The sequence below is a fragment of the Setaria italica genome, chromosome I (genome assembly GCF_000263155.2).
Source record: "Setaria italica strain Yugu1 chromosome I, Setaria_italica_v2.0, whole genome shotgun sequence".
In the NCBI taxonomy this organism is placed as follows: Eukaryota; Viridiplantae; Streptophyta; class Magnoliopsida; order Poales; family Poaceae; genus Setaria; species Setaria italica.
Window position 1 is genome coordinate 406567 of NC_028450.1, and position 20072 is coordinate 426638.

General features: G+C 44.9%; 3 protein-coding genes and 1 pseudogene across 6 annotated transcripts; 2 read left to right on the plus strand and 2 right to left on the minus strand.

Moving 5' to 3' along the window:
• Positions 1–202: 202 nt before the first annotated feature.
• Positions 203–10077, plus strand: LOC101776264 (cell wall protein RBR3; the record flags this gene model as incomplete). The annotated part of the gene is made up of 10 exons (XM_022826291.1): positions 203–856; positions 951–1300; positions 1409–1478; positions 2738–2845; positions 3533–4123; positions 5519–5581; positions 5809–5966; positions 8557–8605; positions 8706–9552; positions 9822–10077. Coding segments are annotated over 4 exons (1167 nt in total), but the record flags the coding sequence as incomplete, so codon positions are not given.
• Positions 7043–8192, minus strand: LOC106804513 (probable serine/threonine-protein phosphatase 2A regulatory subunit B'' subunit TON2). Its single transcript, XM_014805793.2, has 4 exons — positions 7951–8192; positions 7725–7800; positions 7479–7580; positions 7043–7344 (listed from the first exon to the last, which is right to left on the minus strand). Exons 1-4 carry the CDS (start codon positions 7963–7965, stop codon positions 7043–7045), a joined length of 495 nt encoding a protein of 164 aa, XP_014661279.1. The 5' UTR covers positions 7966–8192.
• Positions 10078–10951: 874 nt separating the features above from the next.
• On the minus strand, positions 10952–14891 carry LOC101774623 (annotated as a pseudogene).
• Positions 14892–15070: 179 nt separating this feature from the next.
• On the plus strand, positions 15071–20008 carry LOC101775014. 4 transcript variants are annotated; one of them, XM_022825094.1, is made up of 10 exons: positions 15071–15852; positions 15942–16151; positions 16241–16705; positions 16846–16956; positions 17040–17219; positions 17707–17988; positions 18342–18462; positions 18551–18677; positions 18894–19139; positions 19481–20008. In XM_022825094.1, exons 2-8 carry the CDS (start codon positions 16038–16040, stop codon positions 18667–18669), a joined length of 1392 nt encoding a protein of 463 aa, XP_022680829.1. In that variant the 5' UTR covers positions 15071–15852; positions 15942–16037; the 3' UTR covers positions 18670–18677; positions 18894–19139; positions 19481–20008. The 4 variants fall into 4 exon arrangements, 3 of the variants coding, with proteins under 3 accessions (XP_022680829.1, XP_022680826.1, XP_022680830.1); XR_002676895.1 differs by having other exon boundaries at positions 15071–16151; positions 16244–16705; positions 17135–17219; XM_022825091.1 differs by having other exon boundaries at positions 15071–16151.
• The last annotated feature ends 64 nt before the right edge of the window (positions 20009–20072 follow it).

The following is a 20072-nucleotide window of genomic DNA, read 5'->3' on the forward strand; positions in this document are numbered from 1 at the left end:
TATATGTTTTGGCAACTGCAGATCCTGCTAAGCAGTAAGGCCCATCTTCATCTTCTCTATCTCTTATCTCTACTCCTAAAAAAATAAAACCAAGACAAAACTTCGTACGTCGAGTATCCTCCACTTCTTCATCTTGTGCTGCGCCTAATTATTGCCGTCCGCTGACCCTGCGCCCATCCGCGCTCAACGCTTACACCGTTGATTCTTGGGATGCCTCCAAGCCGTCCCTCAGCTCCCACGCAGATCCGCTGCCATCCATGTCCCTCCGATCGAGCCCAAGACGCCTCCCCAACTCATACGCCGCCGCCGCCGCCTCGCCTCCACCATCGATCCCACCATCGTCTCCAAGCACGCGCCGCCATCTGCCTCCTCCAACCCGTCATCTTCTCCTCGCCGTCGCGCCTCCACCATCGATCCCGCCATCGCCTCCAAGCACGCGCCGCCGTCCGCCTCCTCCAACCCGTCGTCTTCTCCTCTCGGGTGGCCGCCGGCGCAAGCAGAAGGCTCCGATGGCGACACTGGTGGCCGCCGACTCCTCGACTGGGCTTCGTCGCCGACGCAGGACGGCCCTTGTGGCCCGGGTCCTCCCTCCTCCTCCCCTCGGGCGCCAGCAGCTGGAGCCGGCGGATCAGGGGGCCTCTCAGGCGGCGCCCCGATATTTAATCGACCCTCCATTGCGGTGCGCTTCTCCCATTGCAGCGACGAGTTCTCCTGTTACTCGGGCTCCTCCTCCTCCTCTTCCTACTCTGGCGCATCGGCGAGGTCGTGCGTCTCCGACTCGGCGCAGCGCGGCCGCCCCGTCGACCCCCTCCGCGTGCTCTCCGTCGTCGCCTCCCTCCGCCGCATCAATCCGAAGGTGGGGAATCTGGTTCCTCGATTACTTACCAACGCGCGATTGCAGGCCGTTTCTTCTGAAGTTTCGCACCGATGGCTCTGCTCGTTGCTTCCAGATGTTCGCCGAGGCCACAGGTGCGCTGTTCCATAGCGGGGCAGAGAAGAAGCGGAAGGGAGTGTGGATCGAGGTCGACAACTACGAGGACCAGAGCAAGAGGAGCAGCGTGGTGGCCAGCGAGGGGAGCACCGTCACGGCCGCCGCGTCCGCGGGCTCCACAGCCACATCGGGGAGATGCCGCCGGCCTCCACGAGCGAGCGGTGGCGGAGGTGGGGGTGGTGAGAAGGCGCCGAGGAGGGTGGAAGCAATCATGCAGTGGTTTTCGCGGTCGCAAGCTGGACCGGCCACGGAGAACGACATATGCGTCGCCGTTGGTGACAACTCCGGGATGAGCAAGACGATACGCTGGTGAGCAGGACTCTGCCTCCAACTCACATTTGAAGTGGTTTTGAAATCGTTACCTGATTGTTTCCTAAATCTTCGTATCTGCTTGCTTCTACGTGTGCAAATTTGCAGGCTGCTGAAGCAGGAGGGTGGCTTGCGGCGTGCAGGCACCGGCGGCCTTTTGGATCCGTATGTTTATATGGTATGTGAAATTCGTGCAGAATACTTGAATTAGGATGGTAGTTGGAATTGAATTTTTAAATTCATAATATGTTTTATCTCAGTGCTGTAGGAATGACAGTGCTATGCCAAGTTGACAAACTGAATCTAATTGATAGTGAGCAATCTTAAAAAATGGAAGCATATTCTAGATTATGATGTCAATTAATTTGAATGAATAAACAAGAGGTAAAACAACACCACAGCAGTCACCTGTGCAAGGGGCTGCTGAGGTCATTAGCATTGGTCGTTCCAACAGATCTATTTCTAGCGCCGAATTTGAGTTTCTCCCACACTCCATTCCAGGAACCTCTTGCATTCCATCAGCACTTTGCTTAATATCCAACCTTGAAATGCAACAAGATACCATGCGTCAGCAACAAATTCTTTCCTCAACCAAAGGACAAAGAAAGGAAATGTACCTTTTTGATTGATCGTTGCTCTCATCAAGCAGGTCTCTGATTTTCTCATTGTAGACTTCCAATATGCTTACAGAAAATGTGTAGGTAACGGATGTGCTTCTCTTATCAGACATTCTGAACAGTTCTTCCAAAGCTCTATAATTTACACCTCTATTTTCTGGAACCCCTTCCATTGTGAAAGTTTTCCCAGTCCCTATCTGTCCATAAGTGAATATGCATACGTTGAAGCCATCCATCACTGACCTAACAACAGGCACAGTCTCTACAAATACAGCCTATGAAAAAAGAATTTAAGTTCATCATCCTCAAAAATGTGTATTACTAGCATTGCCTTCTTCATGCTCGTATTCATTAGGTTTTGTATTAACTTTTGCATTGAATATGCCTGATATGTTTTGCAATTGTATTATTCTCCATAATTATGAACTTTTGAATAATTTAGATGAACAAAACTTCCAGGAAACGGAGCTTAGTTGATGGACCTGATATTTTCCTTTTCAAACAACTCTTTCAATACTCATAGATGTCATGATATCACTATTTCTCGACAATCCCTATTGTATACAGCTCTTCTAAGTCAATATTAGATATAACCATAAAAATGGAATACTATTACGAGTTATGACAGACCCAATTTCGGCATTTGTACAGAATCTGGCTTCTTTGGTTTAGAGGTACATATGGATTGCTCTTATAAGTGGCCTGGGACTGAAAGGCTTTGATGTTGATGTTGATTTATTCTTCTAAAAACTATTTTGTTTAATGTGGGACTTGTATGTTTTGTTGCATTATTTTTTGACCTTGCTGGTGAATTGTGCAGAAATGGGTCAAATGGTATGTGGACGTTGTCGTCAGCTTCTTGCATATCCCAGGGGTGTTGTTCATGTTCAGTGTTTTGGTTGTTGGACAATAAACCTTGTATTGGAAGGTACGTGCTATTTCTATGTTAAACATTGTCTCTCCTTATTCTATTAGTACATTATTCGCAATTGTTTTCTTTGAAATAACTTCATTACCAACCATCTTATTTCTTACTCCCTCTAATCCCCAATATAGATCCATTTAAGCTCATGTGTGGGAGTTAAGGTGGATGCCAGATGCCAAATTGCCCATCGATCATTGACAGAATTAATGTGGCATGTGGCCAGCATCGTTACTTCCATTGATTAGGCATGTAAATAGAAGCAAAACAGGGAAAATTGAGTTAAAAAGATTCCATGAACTAGGGATGGAGTTATATTTAGTAGACTAAAGAATGCTTAGATGAACTTGGAGGAATTCTGCTGTAATTATTTAACTTTGTTTTTTGTCTCAAAAATTTCGTTGCTATATCATTGTCTAAGTTTTACAGATGTAGTTTGATTTTCCAAGTATATCAACATAAACTTGGTTAGCGGAGAATTCTTATCCTTTGCTTTAAGTTGCATTATACATTCCCTTTGAAATTTTTTACACAACAATTTTTCCTGATATTTTTTCTGCTAAAAAATTATATTAACTTGCTCTCATAGGCTTATTAATGCTTCCATAGCTTTTTACAAACTCACGTTAAAGTTATCTATGCGCTTTCTTATCATTCAAAGATTGTTGTTACCTTTTTTTCCCTTCCTGGCAGAACATCAAGTTGGTAAGGTGTATTGTGGACAGTGCGATACATTGTTGATGTATCCTTTTGGGGCTCCTGCTGTTAAATGTTCCAACTGTCTTTTTGTCACTGAAATCGAAGTAAGTGAACTACCACTTATCACATAGTTTGCCTGCTCAATGTGCTTTTTTGTCCTAATATATTTTGATAAAAAAAAATAAGGTGCATGTCACTGTAATGGTGAGATCACTACTTATATGCTTGCTTAAGTTTTTGAGGTCTCGCTCAACTTATTTATCTACCTTTTATGGAATATTTGCACCTTAGATTCTAATTTCTAATTCATCTTTCTTTCTCTCTGCCGATTTGCCTTCATCTGTTGTTCCTTTGTTTTGCCTTCATGATTCAAACAAGTATTCTTGCGTCCCTATCACCACGGGTGTGTATATGCTTTTATGAAGGGGGTTATCAACAAATGGATACTGCTAGATCCAGATTTTTTTGGCAGGGTACTGGAAAGAAGATGACCGCAATGAATGTACTTAAGCGATTTTAATTTTACATGCAGATGGTATCGCAGATGATATAGATGGGTAACAAACTTCGACTCAATGTAGATAGGTAACTAACTTTGAGTGAATGTTTGTGTTTATTTTCAAACTATTATTATTTTATTATTAAATGTAGCCCCGTAGCAACGCACGGATACGATCCTAGTACTCCTAAAAAAGTGAAACGGCAACAAATCTTCGTACGTCTTACCATCCGCTCACTTTTGTCCCGCGGTTAATTACATTCCCACCGTTCGATGAAAAGGCCCTCATCTGGTTGGTTCTCCTCGCTTCCCATCCTGCGCCGCCGCACCTTGGCCTGCGCCCGCCTCCCATCCTGCGCCGCCGCCCCTTGCCCTGCGCCGCTCCTCTGGCCCGCGCCGACGATCCCTCGCGAACTCGCCCTGCGTGCCGCCGCCGCCGTCTGGCACGCCGCCCCGCCTCCGCCTCCTTCGCGCAGCAAGGCGTGCGCCGCCCCTGCCTGGCCCTCACGCCACGAATGCCCGAGCAGCCACCGCCTGCAACTCCCCACCACCGAGCCACGCTGTACTCGCCGCCACCTGCCCAGTCCTCAGTTGAAATCGCCTCGAGACGTTGACCTTCATCGACGCCTCTCCGCCGTGGTCGATCACTGCCCCGCCACCGTCCTCAATCGCCATCACCTCCAAGGTGCTGACTTTTTCCTAGGTCGCCGTTGACCTTCCTCCATGTTAATGATGTGTAAGATGTGGCGAAATTAGTTCTCTTCATTCATGGATACTCGAAATAGAGACTGCAATATTAATGTCAGTTATGAGGGTGGTATGATCTTTTCTTCTGCTCTGTTACGTCCAGCGGTAAATCGATCTGATCAGTTCATAACATTCTAAATGATGCTGACAGTGGATAGCTGTGATCGGAGTACCTTGCTTGCTCGAGGTCGACGAACTGGTCCAGTGCTCAAATTGTGTTAAGAGTACTTCTATATAGTGTAAAAGTAGATCCAACCAAGCTTATGATTGTCTCAATAATACAAACTGGTTAGCTTTCTCAGAGAACAGAAATGAAGTTTGGAAAGATAGGTCGTGACCAGCATTTCAAAGTGAAAAATCTGATCATCCAAGTTGCAGTTGCAGTTGGATTTTGGTCCAATGCTTAGCATTCTATTAATATAGAATTCTTAGCATTCTATATGGATTATGCGCTTGAGAATCAGTGGCGGATTTTGGGTTAGGGTGGTCCAACTTGACATAAATTTTCATTGCAACATATATATCATACAATACAAGTATAGAATTCATAAAAACGCCTGATAATATATGTCTGAAAGTTACATGCATGTTGGATTTATAGATGAACAATTCTTATTTGTATACCTTGGGCAGCTGCAAAACTTAGGGTGAGCCAAGGCCCACCCGGCCACCCTGCTAGCTACACCACTCTTGAGTTACACTGATAATAGTCAATTATTTTTTCACTGTTTCAGGAGATAACTCTCTTGAGTCGTTTGGAGCATGAAAATATAGTACAGTATTTTGGAACAGATAAGGTACTTACCTCATTGCTTTGGTTATGCAGTTCCTTTTCAGAATATATCTATTACAAGTATACATTCTTTCTGTATTTTCTGTTGTATAATAAGATTTGCTCCATGTGCTGATTGCTCTATTGTATCGATTTCATTCTGTTTCTATGTCACGTGCTATCTCCAAATATGGCAGCTGTCCATCATAAACATTTTTTAATGTTAAATTTGGTGGGATGAATATCTTGCAGGAAGGTGGGAAACTATATATTTTTCTTGAACTTGTTACTCAAGGATCGTTGGCAGCTTTATATCAAAAATACCATCTACAAGATTCACAAAACTCAGCATACACAAGGCAGATTTTGAATGGTTTGCTCTATATACATCAGCGAAATGTTCTGCACAGGTGAGAATTAGCATGCTATATCAATTTGTCATTGTCTACATTAGGTTCTTTTCTATTTTCAACTATTTACTCATGTTCTAGCTATTGCGCATGCTCTTCTTCCCCTATGTTCTTGCTTTTTTATAGAGTACATTGTGATTTTCATTAAGCTTTGTATAAGTTTCCTCCGTTAATATTTTTTGATTCCACCCAAGACATCTAAAATTATACTTTAAGTTGTAGAGATGCAATCATCAGGTCTCTAAAATGTTATCCCTAGATGGTGCAGAATCGCACCTATCATCTGTAGATCTTTTGCTTCTGAAAATTGTAATGAGCTAGCAATGCATTTCCATATTTTGAGTTAATCATTTAGGTGCAAAGTTTAGTCATAGTAGTTTTAATTTCACAGGTCAAACATTACATGAACCATTTTGAGAACAGTCTAAACGGTCAGCGAGCGCAAAAATGACAGATTCAATCTAGGAAGATGGCATCAGGCAGGAATGTTAACTTTAACATCCTCCTTTCTTTTCTTCCAGAGTTCAGGTGCTTCTCAAATAATTGTAATGAGCTAGCAATGCATTTCCATATTTTGAGTTAATCATTTAGGTGCACAGTTGAGTCATAGTAGTTTTAGTTTCACAGGTCAAACATTACATGAACCATTTTGAGAACAGTCTAAACGTTCAGCGAGCGCAAAAATGACAGATTCAATCTAGGAAGATGGCATCAGGCAGGAATGTTAACTTTAACATCCTCCCTTTTTTTTCTTCCAGAGTTCAGGTGCTTCTCAAATAAGATTTAAATAGAGCTCAATCTTTTAACTTCACAGTGCCCTTGAACACAATTCTTTTTTTTAATTAACATGCAGCAACAAAATGATGAGAGGATGACTCTATGCAAATTGGAATAACACAAATAGGTAGTGCGACGGAATCAACCCAAACAAGTTTCAAGCCAACTTTGTGTAGTTTATAAGAGTATTCTTTTCACCTAACTGAGGTTCCCCTGTTACTTGTAGGCATGGTAGTTTCTCACAAAAAATACATCAAATAGAAGCAAGTTTTGCATTGCTTTCAAGACAAACAAATTGGTCAGAATGGCAGCCACAAGGGTCCAAACTGAACAAGTATGTCTATAATCAGAGCACAGCTGTCATAAGAATGAAATAACACTGCACAGTGTAAAGTAGTCCATACATACCTAAACAGAGTGTGGATATCTGCAGTTGTAAGGAACCCCCTTCCATTAAGATCAAGGCATCTAAATAAATATGTCAAGCCTTCAGCGGTATCTTTGTTATCTAGAGCCAAAACAAAATCAAGAAAGCTTTCAAAGTCCATCTCGCGACTGTTTCCACCTCCAACTTTGCTCCGGTGGACATGCTCATCAAAAACTGAAAAGCACAGCCACATCATTGTTATGTATTCACGAATAAATTTTTAAAAGCAGTTCATGATCAATGCCTAAATGTATACGAGTTTTTAGGCAACAATAACAAGATTCATAAGAACAGTGGCAGATTTTAACCTCTTTCAATGAAAATCTCAGTCAATGTGCCATCTGCATATTCCTTGAGCTCTTGTTTGCTCAGTGTACCATTTTGATCCTTATCCAGAGCAAGAAACATATCTGAACAAACATAAAGTAAAAATCAAACACAGGCATCCATTGTATCTAGGTAAAAATATTCTTCCATTGCAATTCTCTCTGTGTGCGTTTGGTGGGTCGATGGAGAGTGGGGATAAGTATTTATGAGAATTCCAGTTGGCATACCACATATGCGCTGGGCTGAAGTTAAGGAAAACCAATTTTCTGCCTGTTCAGTGTCAGTTACCTCTTCCTCGCTCTCCTGGAAATATCAGTGATGAGAATCAGCCATCAGAGCACGCAAATAACAAAAATAATGTGAATTATGCAGCAAAATTACACTGTCAAAATACAAGATGCTCAAGTCAAGTTCACCACATTGAACAATGTGATAATACATTAAAAAATTTACCTGATGTAGTTCCATTAGCTCCTGCAGACAATTACTCAGCAATACTTTCTTTATACACGCTTTCCCTGCAAGAATAAACAATATATTATGACATAGGAAATCAAACTTGTAATGCTGCTTTGGATAGAAATCAACTGTTGCAATAAGACCTCTACTGCATGCTCTACCTTTATCTTTCTATCCAGCAATAATATGTTCTGTTGCAAAATGTTCGGATTGCAGTTATCCAATTGTCTGATTATGGTCCAATGCTTAGCATTATATATGAGTCATGATAAATTCAGAATATTATCTATTTTGAAGTATGGGTCGAATACTCATTATTGTCAAATTCTTCATTCATGGATACTCGAAATATAAATTCTTACCTTCCTAGACATAAAGTTATTGCTAAGCCTACATATAGTGACTGCAATATTAATGTCAGCTATGAGGGTGGTATGATCGTGAAAGTTCCTTTGGCATGTTTCAATTCTGAACAATATATTTGTACCAACAAATTCTTTCAAAATGCCACATGAGATGTCATTTTAATTCAATTAACTGTATTAATGATAGCCTCTTTTATGGTTTGTGAAGAAGCAAATACTGATTTTACCTTTGCAGGACACTATGGTCCAGTAAGAAGGAAGCAAAAACAATTCAGCTGAACCTGGTGAGTTTGAGTTTTGGGCACTCCTGAACTGATACGCAAAGCTGAATAGTTGATCAAACAAGTTTTAGCTGAAGTATTAATTTTTGGTTCCCCTACACAGCTACACAACATTAACATGGAGGAAGGTAAACTACGACCGAGGAAAAAGATCAAACCTTGGAGGCGATGGCGAATGAGGACGGTGGCGGGGCGGTGATTGACCACGGCGGAGAGGCGTCAATGAAGGTCAACGGCTCAAGGCGATTTCGACTGAGGACTGAGCAGGGACGGCTCGGGCGTTCAAGGCGTGAGGGCCAGGCAGGGGCGGCGCGACCTGCTGCGTGAAGGAGACGGCGCGGGCGGCGCGCAGTAGGCGGGGTCGCGTGCCAGACGAAGGGTGTGATGGCGTCGGCGCGCAGGGCGAGAAGAGGCGGCTTGGGATTCGCGAGGCAACGTCGGCACGGACCAGAGGTGCGGCGCGGTGTTTGAGATGGCGTCGCGACGCAGGAGGCGGCGCGGGCGGCGGCGCAGGGTGAGAAGAGACGGCTGACGACGAAGGGGTGAGGTCACGAGGCTGCGGCGTCGCGGACCACAGGGGCGGCAGCGGTGGATGGGAGGCGGCGGCTGGGAGGTGCGGATTTCGCGAGAGGAAGGGAGGAGAAGACCAAACTGGATAAGGGAATAGGATCGGACGGTGGTAAAAATGTATTTACCGCGGGACGAAACCGAGCGAAAGGAATGACGGACGAAAAATAGTCGTCGTTTCAGTATTTTTAGAGTAGAGATGCTTGGGATATGCCTTAGGACTGTCGAGAAGTTTGATGCCCCTTGCTATGTTAGTTTTGCACTACTGAACCTGCCTAAAATTTCTAAACTAGCTCTCACTCACATGATGTCAGCCATAAGCTTTATTTCACGTTTGATAAGATTTGAGAGTGCTCATACACAAAACAAGATGGAACAGTAAGGTAATATCTTTGCTATATTCTTGATGTCATTTTACATAATCCTTTTACTTTAAAAAATTATAAACCTGAAACCAAACCTCATATAATAAGATTCCACCTTCATTGACAAGTGCATCAGTTAAGCCTGAAAAGACAAGTTATGGTAGCACTTTTTATTGTGACTACAACATCTCCACGAGCACTGTTGTAGAAAAATAGAACGAAGACTCTTGTCAATCTTTTGCTGTATACATTGCCTGTGATCAGCCTTCATCTCTCCTATTTGCCAGGTGATTAGGTTATGGCAGCATTTCTGATAGGATCTGCAGCATCCCCAGGAGCACTTTTGAAGAAAATAGGATAAAGGCTATGAGGTCAACCTTTTGCTGTACAAATTGCAAGTAGCCTTTGCATGATATTCACATGTATGTCAATAATAAGATTCCCTTGTGTTGTGCACTTGTTAATCTTTGATGTTTATCTACAATTACTTCATGTCTGTAGTTTATGATTTATGATATGCTAGCCACAGTGGTAGTATGCTCACACCTTTTTGAGTTGACATATGCTCTCAACATATTCGATGGAATGCCTCAATTGCTTACCACTTGCTCTAATTTGATTCTGGTGTCTCTACGCTATCACGAATTTGTAGCTTTTTTAAGTTTTTGGACACATTTAACTCTATCAGGTAGATAGACATAACCTAATTAGGAACAAACTTGATTTATGTATAGGATACGATGACAGTGCGGTGAAACTTCTTCAATGAAAATTTGACGCACGAAGCGAATGAGTATTGAAGATATATTCCTGCCGACATAAAATATATTTGATTGCCCTTTGATGCATGGCGTATAGCTTTGTTTAATTAAATAATTATGTTCTTGATTATTTACTTAATTAATATTTGTCCTGATTTTTATATTATTAGTCTTGTTGAATGCTATTTGTATTGCAACACCAATATTTGGTTGCCTGTAGCAACGCACGGGTATGATCCTAGTATAAGGGGAAAAAAAGAACGGAAGTTTATCATGGTCCATGGATAAGCTTCAGAATCCACACTTCTCACAACCGCATGTCCGCATCCTTCAAAACAAAAAATGAGGTACCAAATCTGACCAACGTCTTGAAGCTGAGTTCCTGGTTGAAGATCCAAATCTAATTAAAGCATTGATTAGAAAAGGGGATCTAGGAGATGGCCGGGACTGCAGGTATAAGCAGGCAAGGCAGAGCAGAGGGTCCTCGTAAGCATCCGGTCGGAGCGGAGGGATGACTTGGCGTGCCAAGAGGTCAGCCTAGGTGAGGGTGTCCAGGCCGCAGGAAGCCAAGTCGACAACCAGCGGCTCCGGCCGGGAGAACTCTCGCGGCTGGAGCCGGAAGCGAAGTAGTTTTTCTTAAAAGGAAGTAGGAGCGCTGCTAATTTATTTAAGAGAGAAGAGAAAAAAGTTTACAAATTGTCCGTTATTACAGTTGACATACCGAACTCGATAGTTCACCCTCATGATCGGAAATAAAAAAACATGTAAAGCAGAAATTAAGATACATTGCCTACTGTGAGGCTTGCACGGGCTCGACAGCCAAGTGCAACTTCTTCCTGCACCTTGTGGAACACTTCTTCTGGTCGTAGTGTTGATTGCTGAAAGAACTCTTCTATTTCGCCGGAAGTGAAGTAGTACTTCGGCAGTGTTGGCCCACACAATATGTGAGCAGTTCACCAGTATTTCGCTACAACTTTGATCTGGTTGGACTTGTGGCGATTCTTGTTCATTTGATGGACCTGCTGCAGTGCACTTTCCAGCGACGGGTTGAATTCCGAACCACAGAACTTCACCTCTTTAAGGTTATTCAAGTTGTCAATGCCGACAATGCTCGTGTTCCAATCACAGAGAGTCAATAGAAGCGTCTCGAGCTTCGCCATTGATCCTTTCTCAAATCTGACTTGTTTAAATGTTGATGAGGACAGATTCAGATCCAGGATCCTCAGCGCTGGAAACTTGTCCTTGGTTGCAACCAGCTCCGGGCCTCGGCAGCTTCGGCCCCACAGTTGGAGGCTCTGCAGGCTGGGCAACTCACACAAGGAATCAAGTAGCTCGTCGCCAGCAAGGTCGGTGATGTCCACGGAAAACTCGGCGAGGTGTTTGAGTGATGAGATCCAGCCAGGAAACCGACTGATGTGCTCATTGAAAAAAAGACTCCGGAGGAGTGGTGGCGGTGAGGAGACCTGGAGGAGAAAGTCCAGAAAGTCCAGGTCTTTTTCACCTGACAGATGGAGAGTTCGGAGGGCGTATGTCTTGCTCAGGGAGGAGGCAAGCTCATGCAAGAACTCATCCTCTTTGTCGTTGGGCTCGGCCTCGCTCTTTTCCAATGCAATATATAGGATCTGCAACCGTTGCAGCTCACCGATCTCTCGGGCAACCTGAACGTCGCCGACTTTGAGAACGGCAAAATCCACCTCGCGCAGCGCCTTCATGTTCCCAAGCCCCAGTGGAAGAGACCACCTGTTCACCCTCAGGCGCTCAAGTTTGCTCAGCTTTGTCACAGTTGGCGGCATCCTGTAGATGTCAGTCTTTTCAACATCAAGACTCTCCAAACACTCGAGGTCGCCAATTTTGCTAGGTATCACACTGATTCGTGTATCCCTCAAGCCCAAGAACCTGACAAGGTACAGCCGGCAGACATCTCTTATATGCTTGTTTCGTAGGGAATTGCAGCCTTCCAGATCAAGTACCCTCAACAATCTGAACTCGCCTAGCCGATCCAGCAGCTTGTCGAGACCTTTTTCGACCTGAAATGTACCCAGCGATCGGACATGTTGTAGATTCATTGCCTCAATGCCGCCATGCCTCACACAACGACGCTGCCCCATAGCTTTCTTCTTCTTCTTCTTCTTCAGCTTGTTGTTGTTGTTGCTGCTACTGCTGGGAGGACGCTCCTCCTCGTCTTCAACATTGCCATGGACAGAGAGGCGGCGAACCAGGCCACGGGCCAATCCTCCTTCGTATTGCCGCCCTACCAAGCAAACAAAGTTAGCCACTTGGGATTTCGACACCATCACCTCAAGCATCATATCGTGCACCCAGCACGCTTCCTCCGTTCTCGAATAGCTATAGAACACCCAACTCCTCCTCGACAGCTTGTCTAATTGAATCATGTTCCTGCTTATCAACTCGTTGAAGTACTCTTCTGCCACATCAAACAAAGTCAAACCCCGCTTCTCAGCAACCAGACCTTCAGCAATCCACCTGTACAGCAGCCTATCCTTGGCAATCACATAATCCTCAGGGAAAATGCTCAGATACAGCATACAAGCCTTTAGATGATGAGGCAGGTACCCGTAGCTGAGTGCAATCACTTGACTCATCCCCTCGAGGGTGGGATGGTTCTCCATCTCAGAACCAATTGAGTTGGAAACTCTTTTCCACATTTCTAAACTCAACCAAATTGTAGCTTGCTAGGATGCTGGCGATCTTAACAATTGCCAATGGCAATCCACCACACTTCTTCAGAATCTTGCTCATGGTGTCTTTCAATCCATCGGGACAAGCACCCACGGAGCCAAATACTATCTTGACGAACAGTTTCTCACTGGCGTCTTGTTTCAGAGGCTTCATATGATGGACAAAGTCCTCTGAAACACTACTTGCTTTGGCCACGGTCTCTATCCGAGTCGTCACAATGATTCTGCTGCGGCAGTTATTCTCTAGCAATCTGATGCGGATAGCTTCCCATGCTGGCAGGCTCCATACATCATCGATCACAATGAGATACCTGGTGCAGAGAGCGAGATTAAAAGTTTTATTTGAAGAAGGTAGTGCGTGCGTGTGTAAACTGTAGGAGCTCTTTTGCGGTACACAATATTAAGCTATACTAGTGTTCGGAAAGGACTAGTATACAAACATCCGATGGTTAAGATTAAACATTCACCTGTAGTATGGGTAGTATACATGAGTAGTATAGGTAGTATAAGGGTATAATGGTAAAAGAACACAAATGACATCACTAAAATTTTATTTCTGACACTAGCATAAAGTTTAAAAAGCCATTCCATTTGAAATATCATTTTTCACTTGTAATAATTACTAAATCATCCATAATCATAAATATTTAGATCTTATATATACTATATACTACTAAGCAGTAGTATTGTGTATCGTAAAAAACATGTGTACCTCTTATCCATGAGGAGCTCGTTAAGCTTGGTGGACAGGCCTTCCACATCCATCTGGTCAATATTGAGTTGGTTGGCGTGGGTTCTACCCGCGTCCTCATCTTGTTTCACTTTGTCGATCTGCAGGAGCAGTCGGGCGAGCGGTCCCTTCATATCGTTGACGCCATCGAACGCTTGTGACACGGACACCAGCGCCTGGCGCTCGAAGTCCGCTTCCAGCTGCCGGCACAACTCCATGGCCAGGGTCGTCTTCCCCAGCCCTCCGAACCCCACGATGGAGAACACCTTGAGCCTTTTGTCATCGTCAACATGGATTTCCTTGATTCTCTGGGCCATGGTCTCGGCCTGTTCCCTGATGCCGACAAGCTGATGATCGGGGTCATCATTGGCACGCCGGAGTCGGGCACTCGCGGACGCCACCGAGACAGGGGTGAACCAGGGAGACCTGGGTAGCGCCGCCCGGTCGATGTGGTAACGGCCTCGGCGTTCGCTGACGGCGCAGGTACGTGCCAGCAGGGCCTTGACGTCGGCGGCGAGGTTGCGTTGCAACCACAGCTTCTCCAGCTGGTACTTGGGCCATTTGAGAACGTAAGGCAGCAGCTTTCCGGGATGGGGCGGTTGACGCGGAGGCGGTAGATGTCGGCGCAGTCCTCGGCGTCGCAGGCGAGCTCCCGCACCTGCTTCTCCCACTCCCTGGCAAGGTGGTCGACGACGCTCTCGTCCGCCTCGGAGATCATGCGGAGCACGGCGTTCGTGGTGGCCAGCTCGTCCGTTAGGAGGATGATCTTGTCGCCGACGCCGCGGATCTCCTGGAGCTCCTCCACCACCAGCTGCCCCAGCATGCTCACAATGGATTGCGATGCGCTCTCCATTTCTCGACCGTGTTCACGACGGAGTTGAGGAGGGTGGGGTGGCCGCTGCTGCCGACGCGCACCTCCGCCTCGATGGTGGGCGTGTCGATCCCGACCCTGACACCCGGCGGGCGAGCGAGGGCGAGCCGGCGAGGGCTTAGCACAGCACGGTACCTGTCGACGCGGGTCCTTGAGCTTGAGCAGGAAGCGCTCGTTGTCCTCACCGGCGACGCGGACGAGGCGCTGCGGGCCGAGGCTGAGCACGTCTGTACGAGCTCAAGGCTGTTGATCCAGAGCTCAAGGCTACCACCCAGCCGCAACGAATCAGTACGAGCCAAAGCCAAGCTGAAAGCAGAAGTAGCGAAAGGGATACCTCGCGGCAGGCCGGTGCACAAGAAAAGCAAAAGGCGGCAAGGCATAGCTTCGACGGCAAGGCATACCTCCCTCCTGCTTGCTGGTGATGGTGATATAAGGTAATGCCCTTAGGAATCGCTGGGCAAGTTGAGGGATGGGCCGGTGGACGGGAGGAAATGCCGTGGGGAACTGATAACGAATCCGCAGGCTTCGCCGGCGGTGTAGAACCATTGGAAGAAGCTCCAAAGGAAGCTCATCCCCAAGAACAGCGTCATTTCGCCGGCGGTCCAGATGCAGATGCAGCGCGGCGGGGCGAGGGGCACGACGTCATTTCGCGGGCACCGTCCAGCGTGGAAGCGTGACGTGACGCGTCACGGAGGCCAAAGAATGTGTAACAAAACCTTCACTCCGTTGGTAAAAATGTAGATGAAATTCTAAAACCACACACCCGGCGGTGGAGTGGAGTACCAGCAGGCCAGTATGCCGTCGTCACCGTCTCTCCTCCTCCGCGCCCCTCCTCCCTCGCCGCGCTTCGCCTCCCCCCGCCGCCGATGCTCCGTCTCCACCTCCCCACCCCCTTCCCTCGGACCGACCCGCGGCGCTCCCCCTCGCCTCCACCCTCTGCGCCTGCCCCCCGCGGGCCGCCGCGCGCCTCGCGCCACCGCCCGCGTCGTGGAGGCGGACGACGGCGATGCTGCCGACGGCCTCATCCCGATCGCGCGCTGCTACGAGGGCCGCCTCGCGCGGCTCGAGGTCGCCGGCGCGGCGCGGCGGGAGCAGGCGGTCGCGGCAGCGGCCGCGGCGGATGGAGGGGCCGCGGCGGAGGCGCACCATGCACATTCCTCTCGCTAATAGAGGCGCTTGCAGTTTAACCATTGAGTGAACCTATCCACTTTGTATTGAATGGCTTGCTAGGAGGAACTCACCTACTGGTTTACTTGTGTATGCGAACAATTACAGCAGCCTTGAAAATTTCTGTTTGATTGTTTGTCTTGTTCTGCATCTTGAGTAAGTTTCGGCAATTTCTGTAGATTTTGCAAGCCAAGGAAGTTAAAGACAAGGCCAGTAAGATAAAGAAACAACTTGGATCTGAGTTTTTCTCTGAAAATGAACCTGATTCAGAGACTATGTTGGCTATGGCATTTAAGCAAGTGGTGATGCAGCGGCTTTCAAACTTTCGGCTCGAGGCCTTCTCCCCAGGTTCAGAGAGAGACCTAGAAGACTTGAGCAAACCACGAAAGGTGCAAATTCACAAAGCTTGGGATGTTTTGATTTGTTTTTTTCCTCCCTCAGCTTACTTCTTGCTGAATGCTTATTCGTGGATTTACAGCAGGTGTCTATGGATTTTAGTGTCATCTCATCAGATGAAAAACTTCTGGCTTCTCTTGCTGAAGCCATTTTCTCCTGTGCCATCGAGGATGCCAGCAACAATCACATCGGGGGCACAGGCAGTTTGTTTCAGAAGCTACAGTTCAACTGCTCAATCGACACCTCTGTTTGTATACACAAAATTTCTGAGGCAGAAATTGTGAGGAATGCTAAGAGATGCCTGGAGAATTTTAGTCTAACGAAGTCTCCTCAGAATATGCAAAAAACAAAGAATGGATGGTGGCCAGCACCAAATTATGATAGTTTGGTGAAAATCGGGGGTCTTGAGTTTGTCCTTTGGGCCAATGAGTACATTCCTACCTACAAACTGCAAATAAATGCCAAAGCATTTGAGAATACTAATCTTGAAGGCCGTCATGAGTTGCAAAGTAATAGGTGGGAAGTTCTCTTAACCCACTCGCAACTGGTACGCTGTTATTCCCTCCCGTTCCTTCATTGGACACATTTGTTTTCTAGAAATAATATCAGAACCAAGCAGATGTGAAATTTGAATTTGGTCCTTTGTATGTCTTCTAACTTGTTTCTGTCCATTTCCACCACTTGTAGGCGGAACTAGGGAACATTATAGACATGTACTTTGAAGACCAATTCACATTACCAGGCAAAACTTTCCATCCTCACTGGAATTCAGATCCATCAAAGATTAAAAAGAACAATGTATGCGATACTGTCCAGGCCAAAGTTTTCTCGCATTCAGTATTTATCAAACTCTGGCCATCGAGTAATTTTGTTTTATGCAGGGCTATTTGAACAACCTTTTTACTTTCTTGGCTGGTAGCTGTATTATTCTTTTTGTCACTGTCTTTGCTAAATTATGCTGGCCTCGATCTCTTAGGGACAAAAGACTATTCAACGGAAGTTCAAATGTCTCACCATCTCAGAGCTACTGTTCTGATATCAACTCTCTCGATAGCAGTGAGGTATTTATCTAGTCCTTGTGAATCTGTTATTTGTCCAAGGGATGATAATGCTCAAATTTAGTGATGGATTCCTTTTGGTGATACCCCATTACCAGTTCACGTAACATTGCTTCATTACAATACCTGAAGGACAGTTTCTCATCCCATTTTAGCTAGTTTATTTTTTTCACTTATATGTACTTATCTTCTGTTAGTACTTGGAAATATTCTGACAGGCTGCATTTCATCTGTTTAAAAACTAATTATTAGCTGCCACTTTGAAAATTGGAAAGTTTCAGGATGTGATCCCTTGATCTCTCTTCTTTTTCCCCCTCAAAGATTAACCAAGTTAAGTTCAAGGCAAATTTGTTATATATGTGTAAGTAAGACTGAAATACTGATCTAACATGCCTGCCTGCATAACCGGATCAAAGCATAACTACTCTATCGGCCATTTTCAGTTTATTATGTGTGCTGCATGTTTTTTCTGATTTACTCCTCTTCTCAGATACAAGCTTATTGCACATCTCTTATTAAGAAAATGAAAGACTCGTATGGCTGCCCTGGTGATGTAATCATTGATGCACATATTGGAGCATGGGTTGGAGAACTACCTGACTGCTTCAAGGGAATCAATAGCCAGGATAATACTGCTTCTGGCAATGTTCAGCATCCTGACACTTTTAGCCAAGAAAATCAATCCCAGTTGGTGCCAACTAATATTAAGATGTCTGATTTGGAACAAAATGATAGAACTCAGGAAACTCTGCAGAATATTGCTAGTTTTCAGGTACCTCGTCTCATCATCTCTTTAATGATGTTGTAGATGCCTTTGGAAATACCTTTTTACTATGTATTATTCTTTGGTTACATCCCTTTTTTCATTGGTACTGCAGTTCTTTTTTCTTTAATAAGGAAGCTTTATCAAATGGTACTACAATTTTCTTTACGTAATGATAGTAGAGTAGGAATATAGAATGGTACTGCTTTAGTCTTTCTGAAAACAAGCTTTTTGTGTGGCGTTTCCTAAGCTTGGTTGCTTCAGGCACCCAGTATCAGTTTGTGTCTGCATTTATGTAAGCAAAAAAACATTCTCGGTAATCAGCTCACTCATAACCCATCGCTTGATTCACTTATTTGTAGGTGGTCATGTCAGAAGACGGTAAAGTAGTGGGATTTCAGCCAACTAACCGCCCAGCTGTGAACCATTGGTCAACAAACCCACTAGCTACACTTCTGTATCAGGGGCAAACGCTTTCTCCAGGTACTATAATGGAACAATGGACTTTGTTCTTATATGTATGAACACTAAAAATAAATTGCATCTAATCTTTTAAAATTGATATTGTCAGGTATTCTAGAACCAAAGCTTAAAATTTCTCGTCCAGCTAAGGCTGTCCCAATTGAATTGTTGATGTTGGTAAATCAAGATTCCTTTTTTGCTTTGGCAAGGCCCATTCAAGACCTATAGTAGCAGAGGTGATATATCACTCCTCTACTTGCTTCATATTGAGTTGTTTCTTTTCTTGAATATGGTTTATATTAATCACCATTACTACCTACTTATGCAAAAGCTTGTAGTTGCCAACTTTCTCATATTAAGGCATTTACAATTTTACACAAATGGCACCGTGTCTTATTATGATTTGCTCCTTTTTGGTCAAATATATGCTCAATGCATGTCTGTATCAACAGAATGAAAGATTTGGCTGCTCTGGTGATATAATGGTTGATGCAAATATTGGAGCTCGGGTTGGAGAGCTGCCTAACTGCTTCATGATCATCAATAGCATGGATAATGCTGCTTCTGATGATGTTCAACATCTGGACGTAGCTATCCTAGAAAATCAACTGCAGTTGGTGCCATCTAATTTTCAGATGGGCTGTTTGGAACGAAATGATACAACTCAGGAAACCTGGTAGAACTTTGCAACTTTTCAGGTATGTTTGTCCGACTTAAGTTATAAGGAGGATTTCTCGTGTAGCATATGAAGATATTTTGTACCCTCTACTATGACATTCTATCATATCTGAGATCCCTACTTGGTTGACGGTCGTTTTCAATTTTCTTTTTTATATGGATTTCGGAACTTGGAAGTATCAATACCTTTCCTTAGCATGTTAACTATCATGTCATTTGTAAATATCCCATGCACATGTTAAAGTAGAATACACTTATTTACTGTCTTGCAATGTCTTTTTGCATCATATTGAATTGTTCTTTGGTTATTGACAAGGAAGATACTACATTCTCACTTTTGCTGGTACATCTCATGGCCCAGATGTAGTCCAAAGTACAAGTGGAAGAAGGGTACAATGCTAGAATTGCTTGCTGTCTCGTGGTTGAATGAAGTGGCTGTTGCCGTTTGCTCCTCCGCCATGCGTCTCCCGGCTCCTCTGCAAGGCGCTCCGATTGTCAGCTATGTTGGCTGGCACTCACGCCAAAACGTCGAGCTGTTCATCCACTCCTTCCGCTGCTGTTCCAAGTCACCAAGCCCAGCTGCAACGTGGTCTGCTGAAGCACGGCGCCGACACCATCTCCATTGCCAAAGGTTCGCTTAAATGTGAACCGGGGTTTAGCGCAGCGGTGTCCGGCCTTACCGCTTGAGGCGAACCAAAGTGATGTTCTAGATGCACAATTGTATTTAGAAGCATTGAAAAGAAAGAAAAATAGTGAGGGCATCAACATTGATGTAAGTTACTGATATGGGCTATGATGGAATTGTTTGTAAATACATTCAATTATAAATCCAATCTTTTGACGTACAGTACATCCCAAAGGTCGGGCAAGTAGTCAGAAGTTCTTCGTATACCTCGCGTTGAAATTTCAGAGGTTTTTTTTTCCTGCCGCAGTAGTGAGTCGAAGTCGAACGA